This window comes from Lissotriton helveticus, chromosome 4_1, assembly GCF_964261635.1.
Source record: "Lissotriton helveticus chromosome 4_1, aLisHel1.1, whole genome shotgun sequence".
Lineage (NCBI taxonomy): Eukaryota > Metazoa > Chordata > Amphibia > Caudata > Salamandridae > Lissotriton > Lissotriton helveticus.
The window spans coordinates 1,069,165,651-1,069,184,759 of NC_136063.1; the positions used below are offsets into that span (position 1 = coordinate 1,069,165,651).

At 49.3% G+C, this 19,109-nt stretch overlaps 2 protein-coding genes across 2 annotated transcripts in view; one reads left to right on the forward strand and one right to left on the reverse strand.

Annotated features, from left to right (window-relative positions):
- The window catches only part of DNAH5 (dynein axonemal heavy chain 5), a 5,174,212-nt gene that overhangs the window by 1,689,152 nt on the left and 3,465,951 nt on the right, over positions 1 to 19,109 (forward strand). The window contains exon 30 of the mRNA XM_078687662.1: positions 1,671 to 1,824. Within this exon, the coding sequence (XP_078543788.1) occupies positions 1,671 to 1,824 (154 nt within the window). The remainder of the gene's footprint in view (positions 1 to 1,670; positions 1,825 to 19,109) is intronic.
- Positions 12,392 to 13,373, reverse strand: LOC144826838 (PRKC apoptosis WT1 regulator protein-like). Its single transcript, XM_078685318.1, has 2 exons — positions 12,735 to 13,373; positions 12,392 to 12,577 (listed from the first exon to the last, which is right to left on the reverse strand). Exons 1-2 carry the CDS (start codon positions 13,371 to 13,373, stop codon positions 12,392 to 12,394), a joined length of 825 nt encoding a protein of 274 aa, XP_078541444.1.

Here is a 19,109-nt window from a genome sequence, read left to right on the forward strand (position 1 = left end):
TAGGCTCTCCACCTCGAGCTCCCTACCGTGGCCGTCAGGACTAACCTCCTGACAGAGGTGCTTCGGCCGGCATCTTCTTCTACAGAGCCACTGCTCTACCCCTGAGAACTTGGTTGTCCAAGCCTCTGCGACCTTGAGCGCGGTCCCTTCCGCACCGCCGGACAGGGATTCCAAGAAACTGGAGCAGTTTGGGAAGGTGTTTTCTTCTGCCAGTTCAGGACTGCGGTCTGTGAACACCGCATGTCTCTTGGGCCGTTATTTCCATTCTGTGTGGGATACGGTTGCGCAGGTGCTGCCTCAGTGTCCGGTGAAGGCTCGGACAATACCCTCCCAAGCTATTGCAGGGGAGAGATGCAGCCAATTTCCCGATCCGTTGTGGTCTCAACACTGCTGATTCACTGGGCAGGGCAATTTCAACGACAGTGGCGCTACGCCGCCACGCCTGGCTGAGAACGACTGGCTTTTCTGGGGATGTCTAGAACACATTGATGGACATGCCCTTTGATGGCACTTGCCTGTTTGGCGATAAGGTGGATTGCACGTTGGAGCATTTTAAGGACTCGTGGGCTACGGCCAAGTCCAAGTCGGTTCTAGTGGGTGAGAGTCCTTACATAACCTAAAGGGATTATCCTTGTGGTGAAGTTGGGATGAGATGGCATAATAAGTGGATTCTCTCACCTTTGATTGGTATTTTTATCCCAATCTGTTCTTAGCCGGACTGGTTGGATAAATGTGAAGCCCCTTTTCCTTAAGCATTTCTCTTGCCTGTCATTTAGGCTTGGAATATATTTGCCCTTGACCCACATGACATGAGCAGATGCAAGAAACGCTTGTATATTTTGACCATATGTATTTGACCCACTTTTAATTAGGAAAGGTCCTTTCTCCTCTCAAATTTTGTTTGAAACCAAGAGTCTAGGCAGTCAAAAATATCAACATTGATGAACTGAGTTTACCCTATAGAGCGTAGTGTCAGTCTTACCTAGATAGGTGCAAATGCTGCCTCTCTGATTCCTGCATGAAAGTATATAGTTTGAAACCAGAATAAAATATATTTAGCTTTTGATGTTGATCTTTTCAATGGTCAAATTCCTGTGAGGCAGATCTAAGTAAAAAGGCGCCTGTCAAGACTTTCATTAGCCTATTAGGTGTAAAAATATGTTTTTTATATTGAAGGTCTTTAACAACTACAACAATAGCAGGATTGACCTAAATGAGGAGCTCTGACCACTTGACTTGATGAGTTTCAATAGATTAGCAGCCACCATTGCAGACTAAGGACGGCTGGATCTATGCATATTTATGATATTATTTGTCCACATAAATAAGTTCCCATAGGATGCTTTCTTGGTAAACGTATCCCATGTGTATAGCCTAACCATCTTGCCTGGATACGGCCCTCCTGGACCTTCGTTGGACAGCTCTGAGATACGACCTCAAGCTACTATTGAGGATTTTCAATCTGCACTATATTTCATATGTGTGGAACAACATTATTTCTTCATACATGTAAACCGTATTACCAATGCTTTGCAGGTTTTGAATCAAGTAGAAAGGGCGTTTAAATTTCAATTACTTGTACGATTTGCTTTGTATTAATTGCATTTACCTCTTTTGAATATTAAACCGAATATTTTCGCGTGCAAATGATTCTTTTTTATTTCTTTCAGATACAACACACCATTTAAGGCCAAGATCCAAAACTGGGTGCAGTCTCTTTCGAACACTACAGATATCATTGAAAATTGGATGACTGTCCAAAACCTGTGGATTTACTTGGAGGCGGTCTTTGTGGGCGGGGACATTGCAAAGCAGCTTCCTAAGGTTAATACAAGTATCTCTTTCTCAGATTTCCAAATGCTGGTGTGCAGCTTGCAGGCCTACCTGACAGCTTCCTGTGAATTAACCCAGATCTCTCGACTGGGGGTGAATGTTTGATTTGGCCTGCATTCCGTCCATCTGTGTGTCTTTTGCTTTCTCATCCTGTGTATTGTGGCTGCCAGTGAAAAACCCAGGGTTGAGTCCTGGACGATTCCTTGTTGATTATCCTTAATTTCATAGCTTTTCCTAAAATGTACCTGTCAAGAGAGCCCCATTGTGGTACCATTCACACGCAGAGGTCAAGTGGGTGGGTTCCGCGGGGCACGGTGGGCCACTACTTCTTTAATTCCATAGATTCCGTTCCCCTACTTTTTTAGGTCTCGGATAGGGCAGCGAATGCTGCCTCTCCTTGGCATTAAGTAATTAGTATGTTGGGTCAAACTCCGCCCACTTCTGGGTAATTTCTGTTGCTGCTTGGCATAAGTTTAACGTTGGCAGAGCTTTTGTCATCTGGCTTTTTAGGTGCTGTTGATGTGTGACTGACTTCCATTTAGTCCGGAAGCAGCAGTTCCTAACTACAGTTTTGGTCCGCGTGTATGCTTAATGTGTTGCTGAGAACTCTTTTATAAGATTATTGCAGAGATGCTTTCAGGCCCCTCCCGCCTCCTCCACGCAGCATGCCGCAGCGCCTTTACTAATTTCACATCATCGGCGCTTTGAGACCCCGCCTGCCTCCTCCATGCAGCATGAGACCCCGCCCGCCTCCTCCACGCAGCATGAGACCCCGCATGCCTCCTCCACGCAGCATTAGAACCCGCCCGCCTCCTCCACGCAGCATGAGAACCCGCCCGCCTCCTCCACGCAGCATGAGAACCCGCCCACCTCCTCCACGCAGCATGAGACCCCGCTCGCCTCTTCCACGCAGCATGCCGCAGCGCCTTTACTAATTTCACATCATAGGCGCTTTGAGACCCCGCCCACCTCCTCCACACAGCATGAGAACCCGCCCGCCTCCTCCACGCAGCATGAGAACCCGCCCGCCTCCTCCACGCAGCATGAGAACCCGCCCGCCTCCTCCACGCAGCATGAGAACCCGCCCGCCTCCTCCACGCAGCATTAGAACCCGCCCGCATCCTCCACGCAGCATGAGTAATTAGTATGTTGGGTCAAACTTCTGGGTAATTTCTGTTGCTGCTTGGCATTAGTTTAACGTTGGCAGAGCTTTTGTCATCTGGCTTTTTAGGTGCTGTTGATGTGTGACTGACTTCCGTTTAGTCCGGAAGCAGCAGTTCCTAACTACAGTTTTGGTCCGCGTGTATGCTTAATGTGTTGCTGAGGAGAACTCTTTTATAAGATTATTGCAGCGATGCTTTCAGGCCCCTCCCGCCTCCTCCACGCAGCATGCCGCAGCGCCTTTACTAATTTCACATCATCGGCGCTTTGAGACCCCGCCTGCCTCCTCCATGCAGCATGAGACCCCGCCGGCCTCCTCCGGGCAGCATGAGAACCCGCCCGTCTCCTCAACGCAGCATGAGACTCCGTCTGCCTCCTCCACGCAGCATGCCGCAGCGACTTTACTAATTTCACATCATAGGCGCTTTGAGACCCCGCCCACCTCCTCCACACAGCATAAGAACCCGCCCGCCTCCTCCACGCAGCATGAGAACCCGCCCGCCTCCTCCACGCAGCATGAGAACCCGCCCGCCTCCTCCACGCAGCATGAGAACCCGCCCGCCTCCTCCACGCAGCATGAGAACCCGCCCGCCTCCTCCACGCAGCATGAGTAATTAGTATGTTGGGTCAAACTTCTGGGTAATTTCTGTTGCTCCTTGGCATTAGTTTAACGTTGGCAGAGCTTTTGTCATCTGGCTTTTTAGGTGCTGTTGATGTGTGACTGACTTCCGTTTAGTCCGGAAGCAGCAGTTCCTAACTACAGTTTTGTTCCACGTGTATGCTTAATGTGTTGCTGAGGAGAACTCTTTTATAAGATTATTGCAGCGATGCTTTCAGGCCCCTCCCGCCTCCTCCACGCAGCATGCCGCAGCGCCTTTACTAATTTCACATAATCGGCGCTTTGAGACCCCGCCTGCCTCCTCCATGCAGCATGAGACCCCGCCCGCCTCCTCCACGCAGCATGAGACCCCGCATGCCTCCTCCACGCAGCATGCCGCAGCGCCTTTACTAATTTCACATCATCGGCGCTTTGAGACAACGCCCGTCTCCTCCACGCAGCATGAGACCCCGCCCGCCTCCTCCACGCAGCATGAGACCCCGCTCGCCTCTTCCACGCAGCATGCCGCAGCGCCTTTACTAATTTCACATCATAGGTGCTTTGAGACCCCGCCCGCCTCCTCCACGCAGCATGAGAACCCGCCCGCCTCCTCAACGCAGCATGAGACTCCGTCCGCCTCCTCCACGCAGCATGCCGCAGTGCCTTTACTAATTTCACATCATAGGCGCTTTGAGACCCCGCCCGCCTCCTCCACACAGCATGAGAACCCGCCCGCCTCATCCACGCAGCATGAGAACCCGCCCGCCTCCTCCACGCAGCATGAGAACCCGCCCGCCTCCTCCACTCAGCATGAGAACCCGCCCGCCTCCTCCACGCAGCATGAGAACCCGCCCGCCTCCTCCACGCAGCATGAGACCCCGCTCGCCTCTTCCACGCAGCATGCCGCAGCGCCTTTACTAATTTCACATCATAGGCGCTTTGAGACCCCGCCCGCCTCCTCCACGCAGCATGAGAACCCGCCCGCCTCCTCAACGCAGCATGAGACTCCGTCCGCCTCCTCCACGCAGCATGCCGCAGCGCCTTTACTAATTTCACATCATAGGCGCTTTGAGACCCCGCCCACCTCCTCCACACAGCATGAGAACCCGCCCGCCTCCTCCACGCAGCATGAGAACCCGCCCGCCTCCTCCACGCAGCATGAGAACCCGCCCGCCTCCTCCACGCAGCATGAGAACCCGCCCGCCTCCTCCACGCAGCATGAGACTCCGTCCGCCTCCTCCACGCAGCATGAGACTCTGTCCGCCTCCTCCACGCAGCATGCTGCAGCGCCTTTACTAATTTCACATAATCTGCGCTTTTCAGACCTTGATGATGCACCTTTATTGTTGCAGCAGACCTCTCGCGAAACTTTCGGCCGCCCTCCTCTCTGTGTCAGCTCCACGTCATACTCCAGACAAATGTTAACAAGCATTTGCAATGCAATAGTTCTCGCAGTTGTTAGAGTTTGAGCTATTGGCATTGTAAATGGCAATGCCTTTTATTTATGTGTTGGTTTTTAAAACATAAATAAAAGGCATTGTCATTTACAATGCTAATAGGTTAAACTCTCGCAAATGCGAGACCTATTGCATTACAAATGCTTGTTACTCAAGAATTCCCCTTCACAATGTCACCCGACAAATACCCCACTGTCCTTCATCACAAACCCCTCTCATTCTTTGGCGACTCATACCGCCCACTAATCATTTCATGCCCCCGTGGCATCACCCTTACTTAGTGGCATGGAGAACCACTCATGCAGAACCCAAGCAATGCCTCTCATAACATTGTGATGAACATTACTATCAACTCTTTATTTCATCTGGTACACCCAGTGCCATCACATCATTATTAGACAACCCACCGTACTGACTGGTCACTAGATAATCCAGAACGATCCAAACATCCAGTAACCCACAGTACCCTCACGTTTTTTGCTGGCTGTGTCTATTATCAATACATCAGTAAAACCCTTAATTATACAAACCCTCCACATAAATCCCTCAACATGCTATCCTTCTCCCAAACAGTGCTTCGCCATAATTGTTCGTCAGAGCCCCTAATCATAGGACACCCTCCTCTTAATGTGACTCAAACAGTGCATCCTCGGTATCGGGTACCGCGACAGTAGCATGTTTGTCATTCCTTTGTACATCACGCTGCTCACTTCTCATTTGACATTTTCACGCTGCAGTCTCTTTTGGGGTGGTCACACTTCCACCCCACACAACATAAACCCTCCTCTTCAATGCCACCGCATCAATTGTCACCTGATTATTCCCTCAAAGCAGTATAAGCGACGGACCCTAGTATCCCCTGGGGATCACAGTGGTGCTTGTCATTTGGTGCACATTTCAACACTTTTTCATCAGTACCCCAAAAAGCTCAGCCAAGTTTCCCAGGTCCAGGTTTTTTCTTTGAAATATGGGACTGGTTTAATTTATTCCATGGTAAAACAGGACTACAAGTCCCAGAATTAAAAGGAAAAAAGCTGGATTGAAGCAGCACGTCACTTATGGACCTGGGAAACTTGACAGCTATGCCCAAATACTTCCAACACCATCAGACATCACACATAACGCATTAGGGGTTGATGGCATCTTAAAGTGCCCCTCATGATGTGTTTGTCACTCAAGCAGATGCTGCGAGAGGCGGATATGCTAGCTGACCTACCGCTGCCCTTCTTGGGCCCCTTCATGAGTAGTTCGTCAGCCTTTTCTGCCGGCTGCTTGGACAAGGACAGCAGCTCCTTCTCGTTGTACTTCAAGCTGGCCGCAGAGCTGTGCTACTGCCCCATGGCGCTGGTTGGCTGGGGGGCGAGAACGCTGCTATCCCTGCTCAACCGTCTCCATTCTACAACAAACACACACCCTTTCCGACCCGCAGTGTGAGCGGGCGATGCTCAATAAAGTTACTGAAGAAAAAAAACCCGGAAGACGCTTCACTGACACCGGGGACTGCCAACAGGGGATGTGGACCTCTAAAGCACCCGTACTACCACCCTCCTTTGGCGGCCATTTTGGATTGGGAAGGTCGGGCCAACATTCTTAGATCAACATCGTAATAATTATCTTGAAGCAAAAGCTTGGCAAGAAGGGTTACCCATGGCAGATGTTATTAGATACAAATTGAAATGTGTATTTACCTGTACTATATACGAACCGGGCAATAGTGGCATCCGTCATGGAAGAGTAGCTTCTTAGAAGCTAGGGTTAGGTCACAAAGGCGACCATCTTGAAAAGGTCCTATATCCTTATCGAGTGATTTTTGAGTTTTATTTAAGACACTTTACAAGAAACTGTCGACAATAATACCAACCTTATTTTCAATGAAGTAAAAGCAGGATGGCACATACCAAGAAACTTAGGTAGACACTACTATATTTCGGGCAAAGATCTCATGGCTCACAGGTTTTGTATTCCTGTTTACACCCTTATAAAATCTACTTGTCACAGACAGCAGAGCAACAAGCTGGACTGGATAAGCCAAGTCAAGTCAAGTCAAAATTGCTTTATTCGAGGTTTACTCATAAAAGCACATACAATCTCCAATATAAAAACATTTTTTTAAAAAGCATTTCAGTTAAAAGTAAGACTTGATTTACAAACAAATAGTTTAAAACATAGATGTCGATACAAGATAAAAGTTTACAGATAAAAATTTACGGATAAAAATGCAGACAGACTATTAATACAGTAAAAAAGACAATCAGCTGCCTAGAAACCTCTGTCTGATATACAATGCCCATCCAAGATATTTGGCGGTAGCTATTACTAAAGGCAGTAAAGTGCTAGTGCGTATGATTCTTAAAGCTACAACACTACTAGTGGTACCTAAGTTCTTACACATTGGAGTTAGCCAGATGCGCCTAGGTTCAGCATAGGTCGTGCAAGCAAATAAAAAATGGCCAATTGTTTCCTTAAGAGCTCCACAAGCGGGACAGTTACTGATAGATGAACCTCCCCACCTGCCTGTCAGGGATCTAAGGGGAAGGGCACCTGCTCTGATTTGAAAAAGGAGCTTCCTGTCCCTCGGTGTGGTTATAGCGTCCCAGTAAAGTTCTTGGCTGGGATTCGGCTTTGCTTCTAGGAATCCTCCAGCCATAGACGCTGCACTAGTACCACTCCAGTACCGACCGGCCACCTTCTCCCAATAGATTTCTTTTAGGACTTTCTTAGTTGGGAATGAAGCTCCCACTGGGTTATCCCAAAGCATTCGATGACCGAGATCACCCAGCGTTGCTCTTAGTACATTCAACCAACCAATTTTATGGAACACATCTGCTTTAATAATGTCTAGAAACCCCTCAGAATAGTGAAAAAGCTCAGGTGTAGTCCAGAGCCTCTGCCAATATAAAATTGGACGAAGCCTGGCCAAATCTACAACAGCCTTCCTGCCCAGATCATACCTAAGTGGCAGCAATGGAGTACTTTTAGGAAGGCCAGTAATAGTTCGGAAGAACTTATTTTCGGAGGTTTGGAGTGACTGAAGCTTCTCAAAGCCCCACAGCTCAGCGCCGTAAAGTGCAGAGCCGAGGGCCTTGGCCTCGTACACCTGTAGTGCTGGTTTTATTGGTTTGGTCATGGATTTTCTATGCTCTGAACCAAGAGCACCAGTCAATTGGCTGTGCCTTAATACCGCAATATCTATATGCTGGGACCATCTAAGATCATTTGATACATGAATCCCCAGGTACGTAAAGGCGTTAACTACCTCTAGAGGGATAAGCTATTCTTGCATGAATCACTTATGTGGAGTGTTGAACGTGCAATCTAATCGTGTAGTTGGAGGCTCCAGTCGGGCTTCCCCGCCACTGTTGGCACTTTCTGAGAATGAGCACACTGGAAAGTATCAGTGGAGTGCTTTGGGATGGCGCACATTCAGGACAACATTGCATGCTCCCAACTTAAATTACAACCTGTGGTAGGTCAAATATGTCTATAAGTCTAAAAGACTTGAAGAAAGCTAGATTTGTCAACAGGTGCGTGAAGACACGGAGTGGGTTCAAGTTGTGGAGCTGGAAGGGAGGAGAACATATAGCATCTCTAGAGAGCCATCCGGCCTCTATATCACACTGTTGCCACCTGTAGCACTCCTTCGGGCAGGCGCTGTCTGAGGATATAAATAAAGGGGCGTAAGGCCGCACATAAGGCCACACAGGGTCTATGCCGGCAGAGACCTATGTATACGTGTTGTTACACACCGGAGGCCTGTGCAGCATAGACAGAGAGTGAGCAAAGCCACCCCGCTACACTGGTGGTGAGGCCAGTACTGACCCATGCCACCACGAGGACCGTCAGAGTGAGAGGCCCAAGAATGTACCCAGCCTTGCATGCTGGAGCCAGGCGCCCCGGATTCCCCAGCACTCCGAGCAGCTCCCGAGGCCCACGCTGCTATGTTCGCCCAGTCCGGTGGCTGCAAGTCTCTTCGTCTGCAGCAGTAGGTGCCGCCCTACCAAGCCTGGCTGCAGTGTCACTTCTGCCCTCTCTGGCACGCTTGTCTGCAGCCGGCTGCCACCTCTTCAATTCACCACACGGCCCAGGAGCAGCCTGGCCGGGGCGCAGTGCACATCGCTCTCCTGCTCCAATGTAGGCCCGCAGCGCGCTGCAAGGCCAGGAAAGGAACTCCCAACGGGCAAAGCTACGTGGTTCCCTGCAGAACGTGGCCGGGACTGATGTTGGTGCAGGTGGGTGCATGGAGATAGGCCTGTTTTGTTTAAAAAAAAGAAAGGGGGTAAAGGACATTTCTGATTGTGCAACATCAAGAAAAACCAGCACCGCCTCTCCCCTACCTCGCGCAGCAATGACTGCAAAAATGCGCAACAACAAAAAAAACAAGCATTTACAATGCAATGATCTCGGCAATATTAAAGGTAGAGCTATTGGCATTGCTCATGACTTTTTTTTTAAAATCATAAACAAATGGCACTGTCATTTACATTGCCAATAGCTTAATCGTTAAATAAATGGCATTGTCATTTACAATGCCAATAGCTTATTTGCTTTCAAATGCATGACCTATTGCATTTACACCCCCACAGAGCCACACACACACAAAGCCACCCACACACACAGAGCCACCCACACAGAGCCACCCACACAGAGTCATTCACATAGAGCCACCTACACAGAGCCACCCTCACAGAGTCATTCACATAGAGCCACCTACACAGAGCCCCCCTCACACAGATTTACCCGTAAAGGGGCTATGAAACTTGATGGGGAACTGAAATATAATGTTTTGTTCCAACTTACGGAGTAATGGTATGCGAAATCACAATGCGGTCGTTGTAACGACCGCATTGTGATTCCATGCGGGAAAATGTTTGTCATAAACATTGTTTACCAATCAATTCATGTAAATTTTGCTTTGTGACTAGGTCCCATTTGTTTATGCATTTGCATTTTTTCTCTCAATTATTATCATTTTTCTTTCACATACCACCCCTTCCTTCACTTTTCTTGCTCATCCAACATGATATGCTACAGACCACGGCACTTTCTGCACAGCCTACCACAGATCCATTTAGGTGCAAATTAAGCGATCAGAAAATGGTAGCAATTACGCTCCTCAATCGTTGTGAATGCCTAAAAACTTGCCAATTCGTCTCAAACTGAGCTGGCAGGGAGCACCTGGGGCCTCATTTATGAAGCCTTGTGTCAGTTTTGCGCTTCCGATGCGTCACTTTTTGTGACTCATCGGCAGCGTAACACATGCGTCGTGTTGCGCACTATTTACAAAGTGACGCATCTAAGCAGATGTGTCACTTTGTAAACCCCTGCGCTACATTTTACCTGCGTCAGGTATAATGTATGCAAAGGGGGCGTTCACATGCAAAAAGCCTCGTAATAGTGACGCAGTGAAATCTATGAGATTTCACTGCGTCACTTTTAGGATGCTGTTGCGTCAAATTCTTGCGCCTGCCTCACAGCAGGCGTAAGACTGACGCAAGCCCTTTCACATGGGGCTTTCCCCATGTGAAAGGACGCATTGCTGGAGTTGCGTCACTTTTGTGACACACCCCAGCAATGCGTGACTTTTGCGCTTACAGATACGTCAGAAATACTGACGTATCTGTAACTCCTTGCGACATGATGCGTCATATTATAAATATGACGCATCAATCATGTCGCAGGGAGAGCGCAGTGAAAAGTGACGCATCGCTGTTTTCACGCAGCGATGCTTCACTTTTCATAAATAAGGCCCCTGGATTGGGACAAACACAAGGTTTTAATCATGCGAATTTCTTTTGCCAGTACTAGTGAACTTTGAAAAGGAATAAGTTGGTGGAAGATGGAAAATCTGTGGTAATCAGGTGTACCAGCTCCAGTGCCTCACGTTATCTGTCATTCTGTCCTCTGAAACTTACAATCTGGTGTTAATGTTGCCTCAGTGTAATACCACAATGTGCGGTACTGCATCCGTTCTGGGTAAATACTACTGACTGATAAACCAAGCTAACTCATGATGAAGGCCTAGGAGGTGCAAACCACATGTGCATTACTTGCACACACCCAGCCCACTCATCGCTATATCCACTTTAGCGCATTCATTCAGAAATTCCTTGTGCAGGCTACATCCACAGTGAGAACACCAACTCTACTGAGCACACAAACGTGAAGTGAACAAACACAGCAGGAGATATGACGTTCAATCCAGTTTCTAATTTGACGTGATGGTAGAAAGCTTGGACTGACTCGCAAATCCACTGCATCGTGTGCTACCTTACCTGATCCAGCCCACGTCATTCCATTGAAGGAACTTAAGACATCTCAGTGCTTTGAGCACCGTAGGCGCCTTAGTGTGACCTGCAGGCCACAGGCTTGAAACAGGCCGCTCAGGCTTAAACATTTAGATCCACTGGACTCACTTCCAATTTAGGGGCAGATACTGACTTGGGCGGAGAGGCATGCCGGGGGATACAGCCTCGCCTGCTTACCAGTGCAAAGGATGCATTCGCTCGAATGTAAACTGCTTGATTTTTCATGCTCAAAACAGGAGGAATTCCTAAGCCGAAATTGGCTCCGAATCTGGACTAGACACAGTGTCTGGCTGGAATTCCTGTCTGTTCATGTTAGTCCTCATTCTAGACCAGGAACTGGGAAGGAAGCAGTGCCAGGGTGGAGTTACCAGTCGTAATGTGTGATTTCTGCCCTTGCAGGGCGTAGGTACCTTTGGTGCAGAAGGTGCAGTGACTTGGGACTCAAAGGCCCGGAGCCATTGAACTCCTATCATTGCTATATAATACCATAAAAAACAGCTGCCAGGGGGCACATTTCCTTCATGCACCAGGGCCCATGAGACACTGGCTACGCTACTGGACAATAGTAATGGCAGAACCTTCATAATCCACCCCTTAGAAACAAGCGAAACTACATTGTAATTGCAGCTTTGCTTCTTGACTGCACTGTGTGATCCTGGGAGGAACATGTACTCTTCCTGTGCCTCAGTTATATTTTTGTACAAAGTGGGAATACTAAAATATGACCACAGAACCATATTAGACCAAATAAATTATCTTCACCCATCAGTTGTAGCCTGTTTATTTTCGGTCCTGCCATGTGCTTTCTTAACAGGTATCTAAAGGCCAGCTGGTAAGTTTGTCATTTCGATTATACAATTATGTGGTGAACTGGTTCTATGTAAACTTTAGAAACCTCAGTAAGGTAAAGTGGACTGAAGGATTTACAATTTTGCAGAACTAAACCAAGTGCACTATCTGTTTGTGCTCACACACCCAAAAAATATATACATTATACATTAAATGTGTTGCCTCACATCAATTTGAAGGGTAGTTCATTACCAGAAACCTTCAGGATAAGCACTCTCCTGGTACACTGGCCTGTCTAACATTTCAGTCTCAACCTTACAGTTGATGCATATTTTTGGTGGGCATTGTTCCACATCAGCCTCGATTGTGCACAGGTTCATCTTGTTCCAACATACTAACACAACACCAATAAGTAGTTGGCTCTGAAGTACGACCTGAAGCAAATAATGTCACAGCAAGTCATTAATCAGCATTTTGCATCCAAGGCCACATATATCACATGAAAATGAGGTTTGAACGATTATACAGGGAGACATCACGGAAAATACTGAAGCACAGTGATGAGAGCCCAGACTGAGGCCCAGGCCTTACCTCTAAGGAAGGAATGTTGACAACACCTGTGGACCTCCTCTTCTCCCTCATCTTCCTCTTCTCACTTTGTCCCTTTCTTTTCCTTGCGCTGGGGCCGGAGCGCTTTGCCATCTCCTTGGCCTTGGTTGAGGTGTCCTTGCTGGCCTCCTCTACAGCACCATTCCCCTCCAAAGCATCTTCCTGGGGCTCTAGAGCTGCAGACAATACCTTCTCCGATGCTTTCTTAAGTGCTGGCTCAGGGGCGTCTCGTCCTCTAGGGACATGGCAAACGGCAGTAGAAGGAGCTCCAAGTGGTACATGCTGCTCTTCCTCTGGTTTCCTCAGGGAGGGAGATGAAGAAGATTTTGCCAAGGAGGAAGTGGTGTTTACTGAGATGCAATTTGCTCCGCCAGTTCGGTCTGGCATGGTCGCCAAGTTACTAGATCTGTTGTTGTTATTCAACTCATTGTTGACAACTACCACTGGGGGCTTAACAGCACTCTCTGGGCCTCCTGGCCCTCCCATGGGGGCAGTGAGCATACTACCTGGGACCTCTCTATAGAGCCGGGCACGCATCTTCTCCCTTTTGGCCTTCCATTCCTCAAGAAAGTCAGTAGTGGTGGAGGTGGCTGGAGGGGCCCTGTAGCCTCCAGTTGCCATGCTGCTCCAAAGGGGCAGGGGTGACCCAAGAAGAGTGGCCTGGTGAGAGTGGAGGTGCAGCAGCGTAGAGAGTCAGTTCAGGGATTTGTTGGCACTGGTCAGATAGGTAGCGAGTGGCGTGAGATTAATTAAATAGTATTGAAGCGTGGCAGTGATATGGCACTCAGTGCTTTCAGCTAGGTGTGCAGCAACAATACCTGTGTAGTGGGGGGGGGATTCAGAAGTCAGGGGATGTAGTGGTGTTTGGTGTGAGATACGAGTAAAGGCAGCTGTAGATAAAAGGAGCAGATATTAGGTTGAGATGGTAGTGTGGGGGGTTACTTCTCCAGCGTGATGTTGAGGGTGGAAAATTGTAATTGGTGTAGCAGCATGAGTGGGGGTTCCAGGATAGTCAAGGTCTGAGAGTTCAGCATTAAAGTAGAAAGATTTATTCAGCACAGAGTTAAGGATCAGGGGTAGTTGGGTTCTGTGGACACTCCTAGGGTAGATTATCCCGGGCAGGATATATATGGTAAAGGTGACGAGGCAGTGTAGCGATCTTCGGATAGCGTTATGGTCTGGTGAGCAGCGATGCGGCTGCCAAGGATGGGGGCGAAGCAGGCAGCGTCTCACCAGCTCTGCTGTCGGTGGGGCGCGGGCAGAGGGCAGCAGCGGCTCCTCTCCACGGATAAGGCAACCCCGCAGCAGCGGCAGCGCTCCTTCCAGAGCAGACACCCTGAGAGGGAGAGAGAAAAGGGAATGAAAACAAAAGGATTAGTCAACAGCAGCGGTGCCAGGAGGGGCACAAGCGCCACTCTCCCTCCCCAGCAGAGAACCAAAACCGGCAGAAACCGGGCATTACATTCATAACTTCAACGTTACAGCACAAATTCACTAAAAGACACAGGAGGCGACATCCCCTGCCCGCCAGCCCCCGGCAAGCTGAAGAATTTGAAACAGAGGGAGAAGGATTATCCATGCTCACTTTACCGACGCGCCGATAACGCTGCCCCCCCACCCCGTGTTTTATCAAAGGCTAGAGAAGTTGAGTCCGTTCGGGAAGTTGTGCATGACAGCAGTCATGGGGGCGGAGGGAAAGAAGCAAAAGGTGTGACGGTCGGTAGCACTCACGCGAGAGAGGTGCATGGGGAGGCAGCAACGGCACTGTCATGCCTTCTCCCGGGCTGGGAGGGGGAGAGTACCACCCACCCCACCCCCATGAAACGGTAGCGGTGGCTGCGTTACCTGCTGCAGAGCGGGGGACTTGTGGCGATACCCAGGAGAGCTTCCTCCTCCTCCTCGCAACTGCGGCTTCAGGTGTGCTGCGCCTGCTGGCCTCGGAGCCACCTCCAGTCGCCTCAGCTCCCCACCTCCCGGAAGAAGCGGCTTCCAGGGCTCCAAAACTTTTCCGATCCCCATGGGAGGAGCAAGGGCTGAAGACAAGGCCAGGCCCCCGGTGGAAATGCCCGAAGGTGCGGAGAGGTGGCCACGGGCGGCATCCAGCGCAGCACGCCTTTGTCCGATGCGCCCACAAATTCTTTTTAGAAAGGGAAACAATCGCATAAGCCTTAAACCTGAGCCCGGTGCCCTTTAGACAATACAGTTTAGTATTACATCCTGGATCTGCCCACTAGCAAACGGCACAAAAAAAAAATGGCGGCCGCAAACATCCGAAAATTTTCAGATTCGGGGGCGTGTTTTTGGCTACTGAGTGACGGATGACGTCACAGGTGGAAAGAACGCCCAAAACACGCCCCCGAATCCGAAAGAGACGGGGCTTGATTAGAGTTAGGAATCCAGCCAATGGAGGAGAGATGGAGGAGAGAGGCGGGATCAAGCCCCGTACTCAAAAACATTAAATCTCCGACTGGAGACTGCGCAAGCGCAGCCTTTAGGTCCTCAACCTAAAAAAGGGGGCAGAAACAGCTACTGAATCCCTCCCCTCCAGGACTCCGTGACCGGCCTCGTGGTTGCCATAGCAATGTTTCTGGAAATCGGTTTGCGGCACGAGAAGTCAGGTCACGGAGTCCTGAAAAGGAGGGATCACAGCCGGACAAATCATCCCGACAGGGGCATTGTCCAATGGCAGGCCTCCGTTTCGCGAGGCCGGCCAATGGCAGAAGGGGCGTGGTTTCATGCCCCTTCTTGTTTACAAGAACTCTCGCCTGCAGCCGCGCTGCGCTGCAACGCAGGCTTCGACCTAAAAACATGGCGAAAGACAATAGAAACAGAGCTAGGTAAACAGAGGCCTCTCCTTTCCTCATATATGTCCACGGGTGGTTGTTTACTGAACACTGCACTTTAGAAACTTACAGGTGGTGTGCAGAATCCCTGTTGAAATATTGAGTCCCCACTTGTGGGCTCGTCATCTGTGTTGAAATAAGGAGTCGCCACATGTGGCCTTGCTGCAAAATCCATGTTGAAAAGAGTACCCACGTGTGGTGGGAACACTATATACTGGAAAGCAAGGACGTTTAGAAAGCACAAGACAATCTCTCGCATCAGGACAGAGACAGTGTTCTCTCAATAATAACTCACGGCAAAGGGGGCACTGTTAAAGGTTTGAGTGCCATGTTGTGAGGGGCCCTCTTAGCCGTTCCCCAGTCGTCTCTCCCTGCATCTTCAATCGTCCCTACACGTCAGGGTCCCTCTCAGCGGTTCTTGAATGCTGGGGTCCCTCGCACTTTTCCCCACATGTCAGGGTCCCTATCAGCTGTTCTTCAACGCCGGAGTCCCTAGCTCTTTTCCCCACATGTCAGGGCCCCTCTCTGCAGTTCTTCAACGCTGGGGACCCTCTTAGTCGTCCCTACACGTCACAGCCCCTCTCTGGTCCTGCACACTAAGCCTCACTCGTTCTCCTGCTAATAACAGCCTTCGTCGGTGATTTGTAGAGGGGGACGTTTCATTACTATTAAAGCACCTTCACTGTAACAACGGGTACCACTCTCTGCGCCTCTTGTGATAGGGAGACGTTTGGATTTACCCTCACTATGAAGGGCGACAGCATAACCTGCACCCATCATAGTTCACATCTGAACACAAAACATTTTATTGAGAGGCTGGCATTACGTAGCGAACGAGAATCTGTCTGCCTTCCAGCAAATGCATAGAGCGAACCAAGGATCTAGACTGGCTCTAATAGCCCTAACACCAGCCGGATCATAAAAAGATTTTTCATGTAAGTCATGCAATAAAATATGATAAAGATTTATCACAATGTTTAAAAAGATATTTCTTAAGCATTAGTGCTTCTTTTCAAGTAGAAGTATAGAAAGTATATGTTTCTAAACATGCATTTAGAAGCATTAAAACAATCTCGAATACCCTGACAACTTTGACATGAGTGAACCAAAAAATAGCTTTGACATGAAGACAGTAAGGGCTAGATGTAGGTAAATTAGATTTACCGATTCATAAATACCGAATTTTACCGATTCGGTATTCATGAATCGGTAAATCTAATGTAGGTAATTTTTCGGTAAAAAATACTGAATCGGTAGGATTCGGTATTTACCGATTCTGTAATTACAGAATCGGTATTTGTCATTGATTCCTATGGGCCTTGAAGCCCATAGGATTCAATGGCAAATACCGATTCGGTAATTACAGAATCGGTAAAATTACCGAATTGCCAAGGGGGACAGGGTGTCACTTTGACACCCTGTAGCACCCCTGTTTGTGGCTTGTGTGCCATGTGGCACACATACATGCCCCAAGGGCATGTATGTGTGTCACATGGCACAGGTGTACATGCACAGATGTGCATTTACACTAGAATTCGTTATTTACCATGCAATAATATAACATGGTAAATAACGAATCGGTATTGGCCTGTGGCACTGTTTTCAGTGCCACCTACATCTGCATTTACCGACCGGTAAATGCCGACCTACATCTAGCCCTAAGTGACCAATGTCGTTCTATGTGAAGCATCGTACGGCTCTCCTCAGTTGCTCCCTCTCTCCTTCTGTGTCTGCGCGCACGTAGGACAACAGATATGCACACGTTCCGCATGTTACTAAGTGGATTTCGATGTGTGTTTGCGTGTTGCCATTAGTTTCCGTTAGATCATGACACTTTTCCTGAAGTGCCGAGATGCCCGGTCCCGCAGCGGTGGCAGCGCACTGTAATACGTTGAAATTGTGCTGCTGGGAGGCTGGAGATCTTGAACTGTATCTTCCTCTGAGTGAGGAGACCTGGCTCCAGGGTCGCCTGTTCCTACACTGCAGCCTCCCATTACCCATGATCCTCCAGTCCATCCCCTCATTCTAGTTCCCGCGCTCAGTGATGAAGCTCAACGTGCTCAACGTGAGAGAAGGCATTCAAGGCTTTGCCAAGGATGTGGGCAGTAAGCTGACATTGGTAATTAAGGATTCAGTTCCCATGCCACAACACACTCCCCCACCTACTTCTCTTTACTTCACGTTTTACTTTCTTACAAGTAATCAAGAAGCACCTGAGCTTCCTTGTACAGCTAGAGCAACAAAAAAGTATATATTTGTAAAATTATTTCACGTGGGGGACAGACCACATCCAGGACTTACATCAGGGAATCAGGGACCCACAAATAGTCCCCCGGGCCTAGGTACCACTGCACACCGTCCGCAAGAAGCATCCCGGAAGACACGATGGGGAAACCCAGAGCCTCTCAAGCCATAACGGTGCTGGAGACAGCACCAGAGAATATGCCACATCTCAAGCCTGGTGCCAAGCTTGCTGCAACCCCATCTGACTCCTCCATATCGGACAAGTTAGACCGAGTTCTGGCGGCTATTGAAGTCTACAGGGTCTCTATGGAGGAACACCTTGACACCCTGACGACCGACATAAGCCTCATCAGGGACGACCACCGAAAACTTGCCGAAAAGGTCAACGAAGGGGGGAAGATAGTGGCGGAGCTGCAGCCCACAGTGAAAGAACAACAAACAACCATCCGCGATGTCCTGACCCGTTTATCGACGATGGAGGAGTGCATGCATGACCTAGAAGGGCGCTCGAGGTGCTGTAATATGCGCGTGGTGGGGCTGCCGGAAGGAATTGAGGGGCCAGACCCAGTGGGGCACTTGGAGGCGTGGCTGAAATACTTTACCTTTACAGCTGCCGACCGGTCGGCCTTCATTTCCATCAAGCGTGCCCACAGAATCCCGGCGCGCAGACCACAGCCTGGAGCGCCCCCCAACCGATGTTAGCAAAATTTTCCAGATTATGCCCGTGTGGTGCAGCAACAAAGATCGCAATTCCTGGAGGTGAAAAGTTGGTTAAGAGTGAACAATATCCAATACTCCCTGTTATTTCCCGCAAGACTCAAAATTATCCACAACGACGCTGCTGTATTTTTTACGAACGTGAAGGAGGCATGCAACTGGGTGGACCAGCACTGCCCGCAACTGTCAGGAACAGAGACTGTGCGGGGACAAAGGCGGAGGGCACCACGACCCAGGAGGTGCAACCAAAACAGGGGACGTAATTAAGAGAACACGATGACACGGATCCCAGCCGTAGACTTCCCAGACTTAGAGCAAATTATACAAGAGCGCCGGGATGCTCTGCAAGCCATGTTGGCTCCACAGGCCTCTCCCCTTTCAGACGACCTGGATGGCACCCCACATTTATTCTCCTCAGCGGGAGAGGAGGATAGCGACTGGACTTCGTCTAAAGGAGACCCTATCATGCCACCCCAGGTTACCCCCCAGACAGCAGATACACCATGGGAGGCTACATACGAGACGCTACCCACGGTTTCTCGCAATGGGCGGT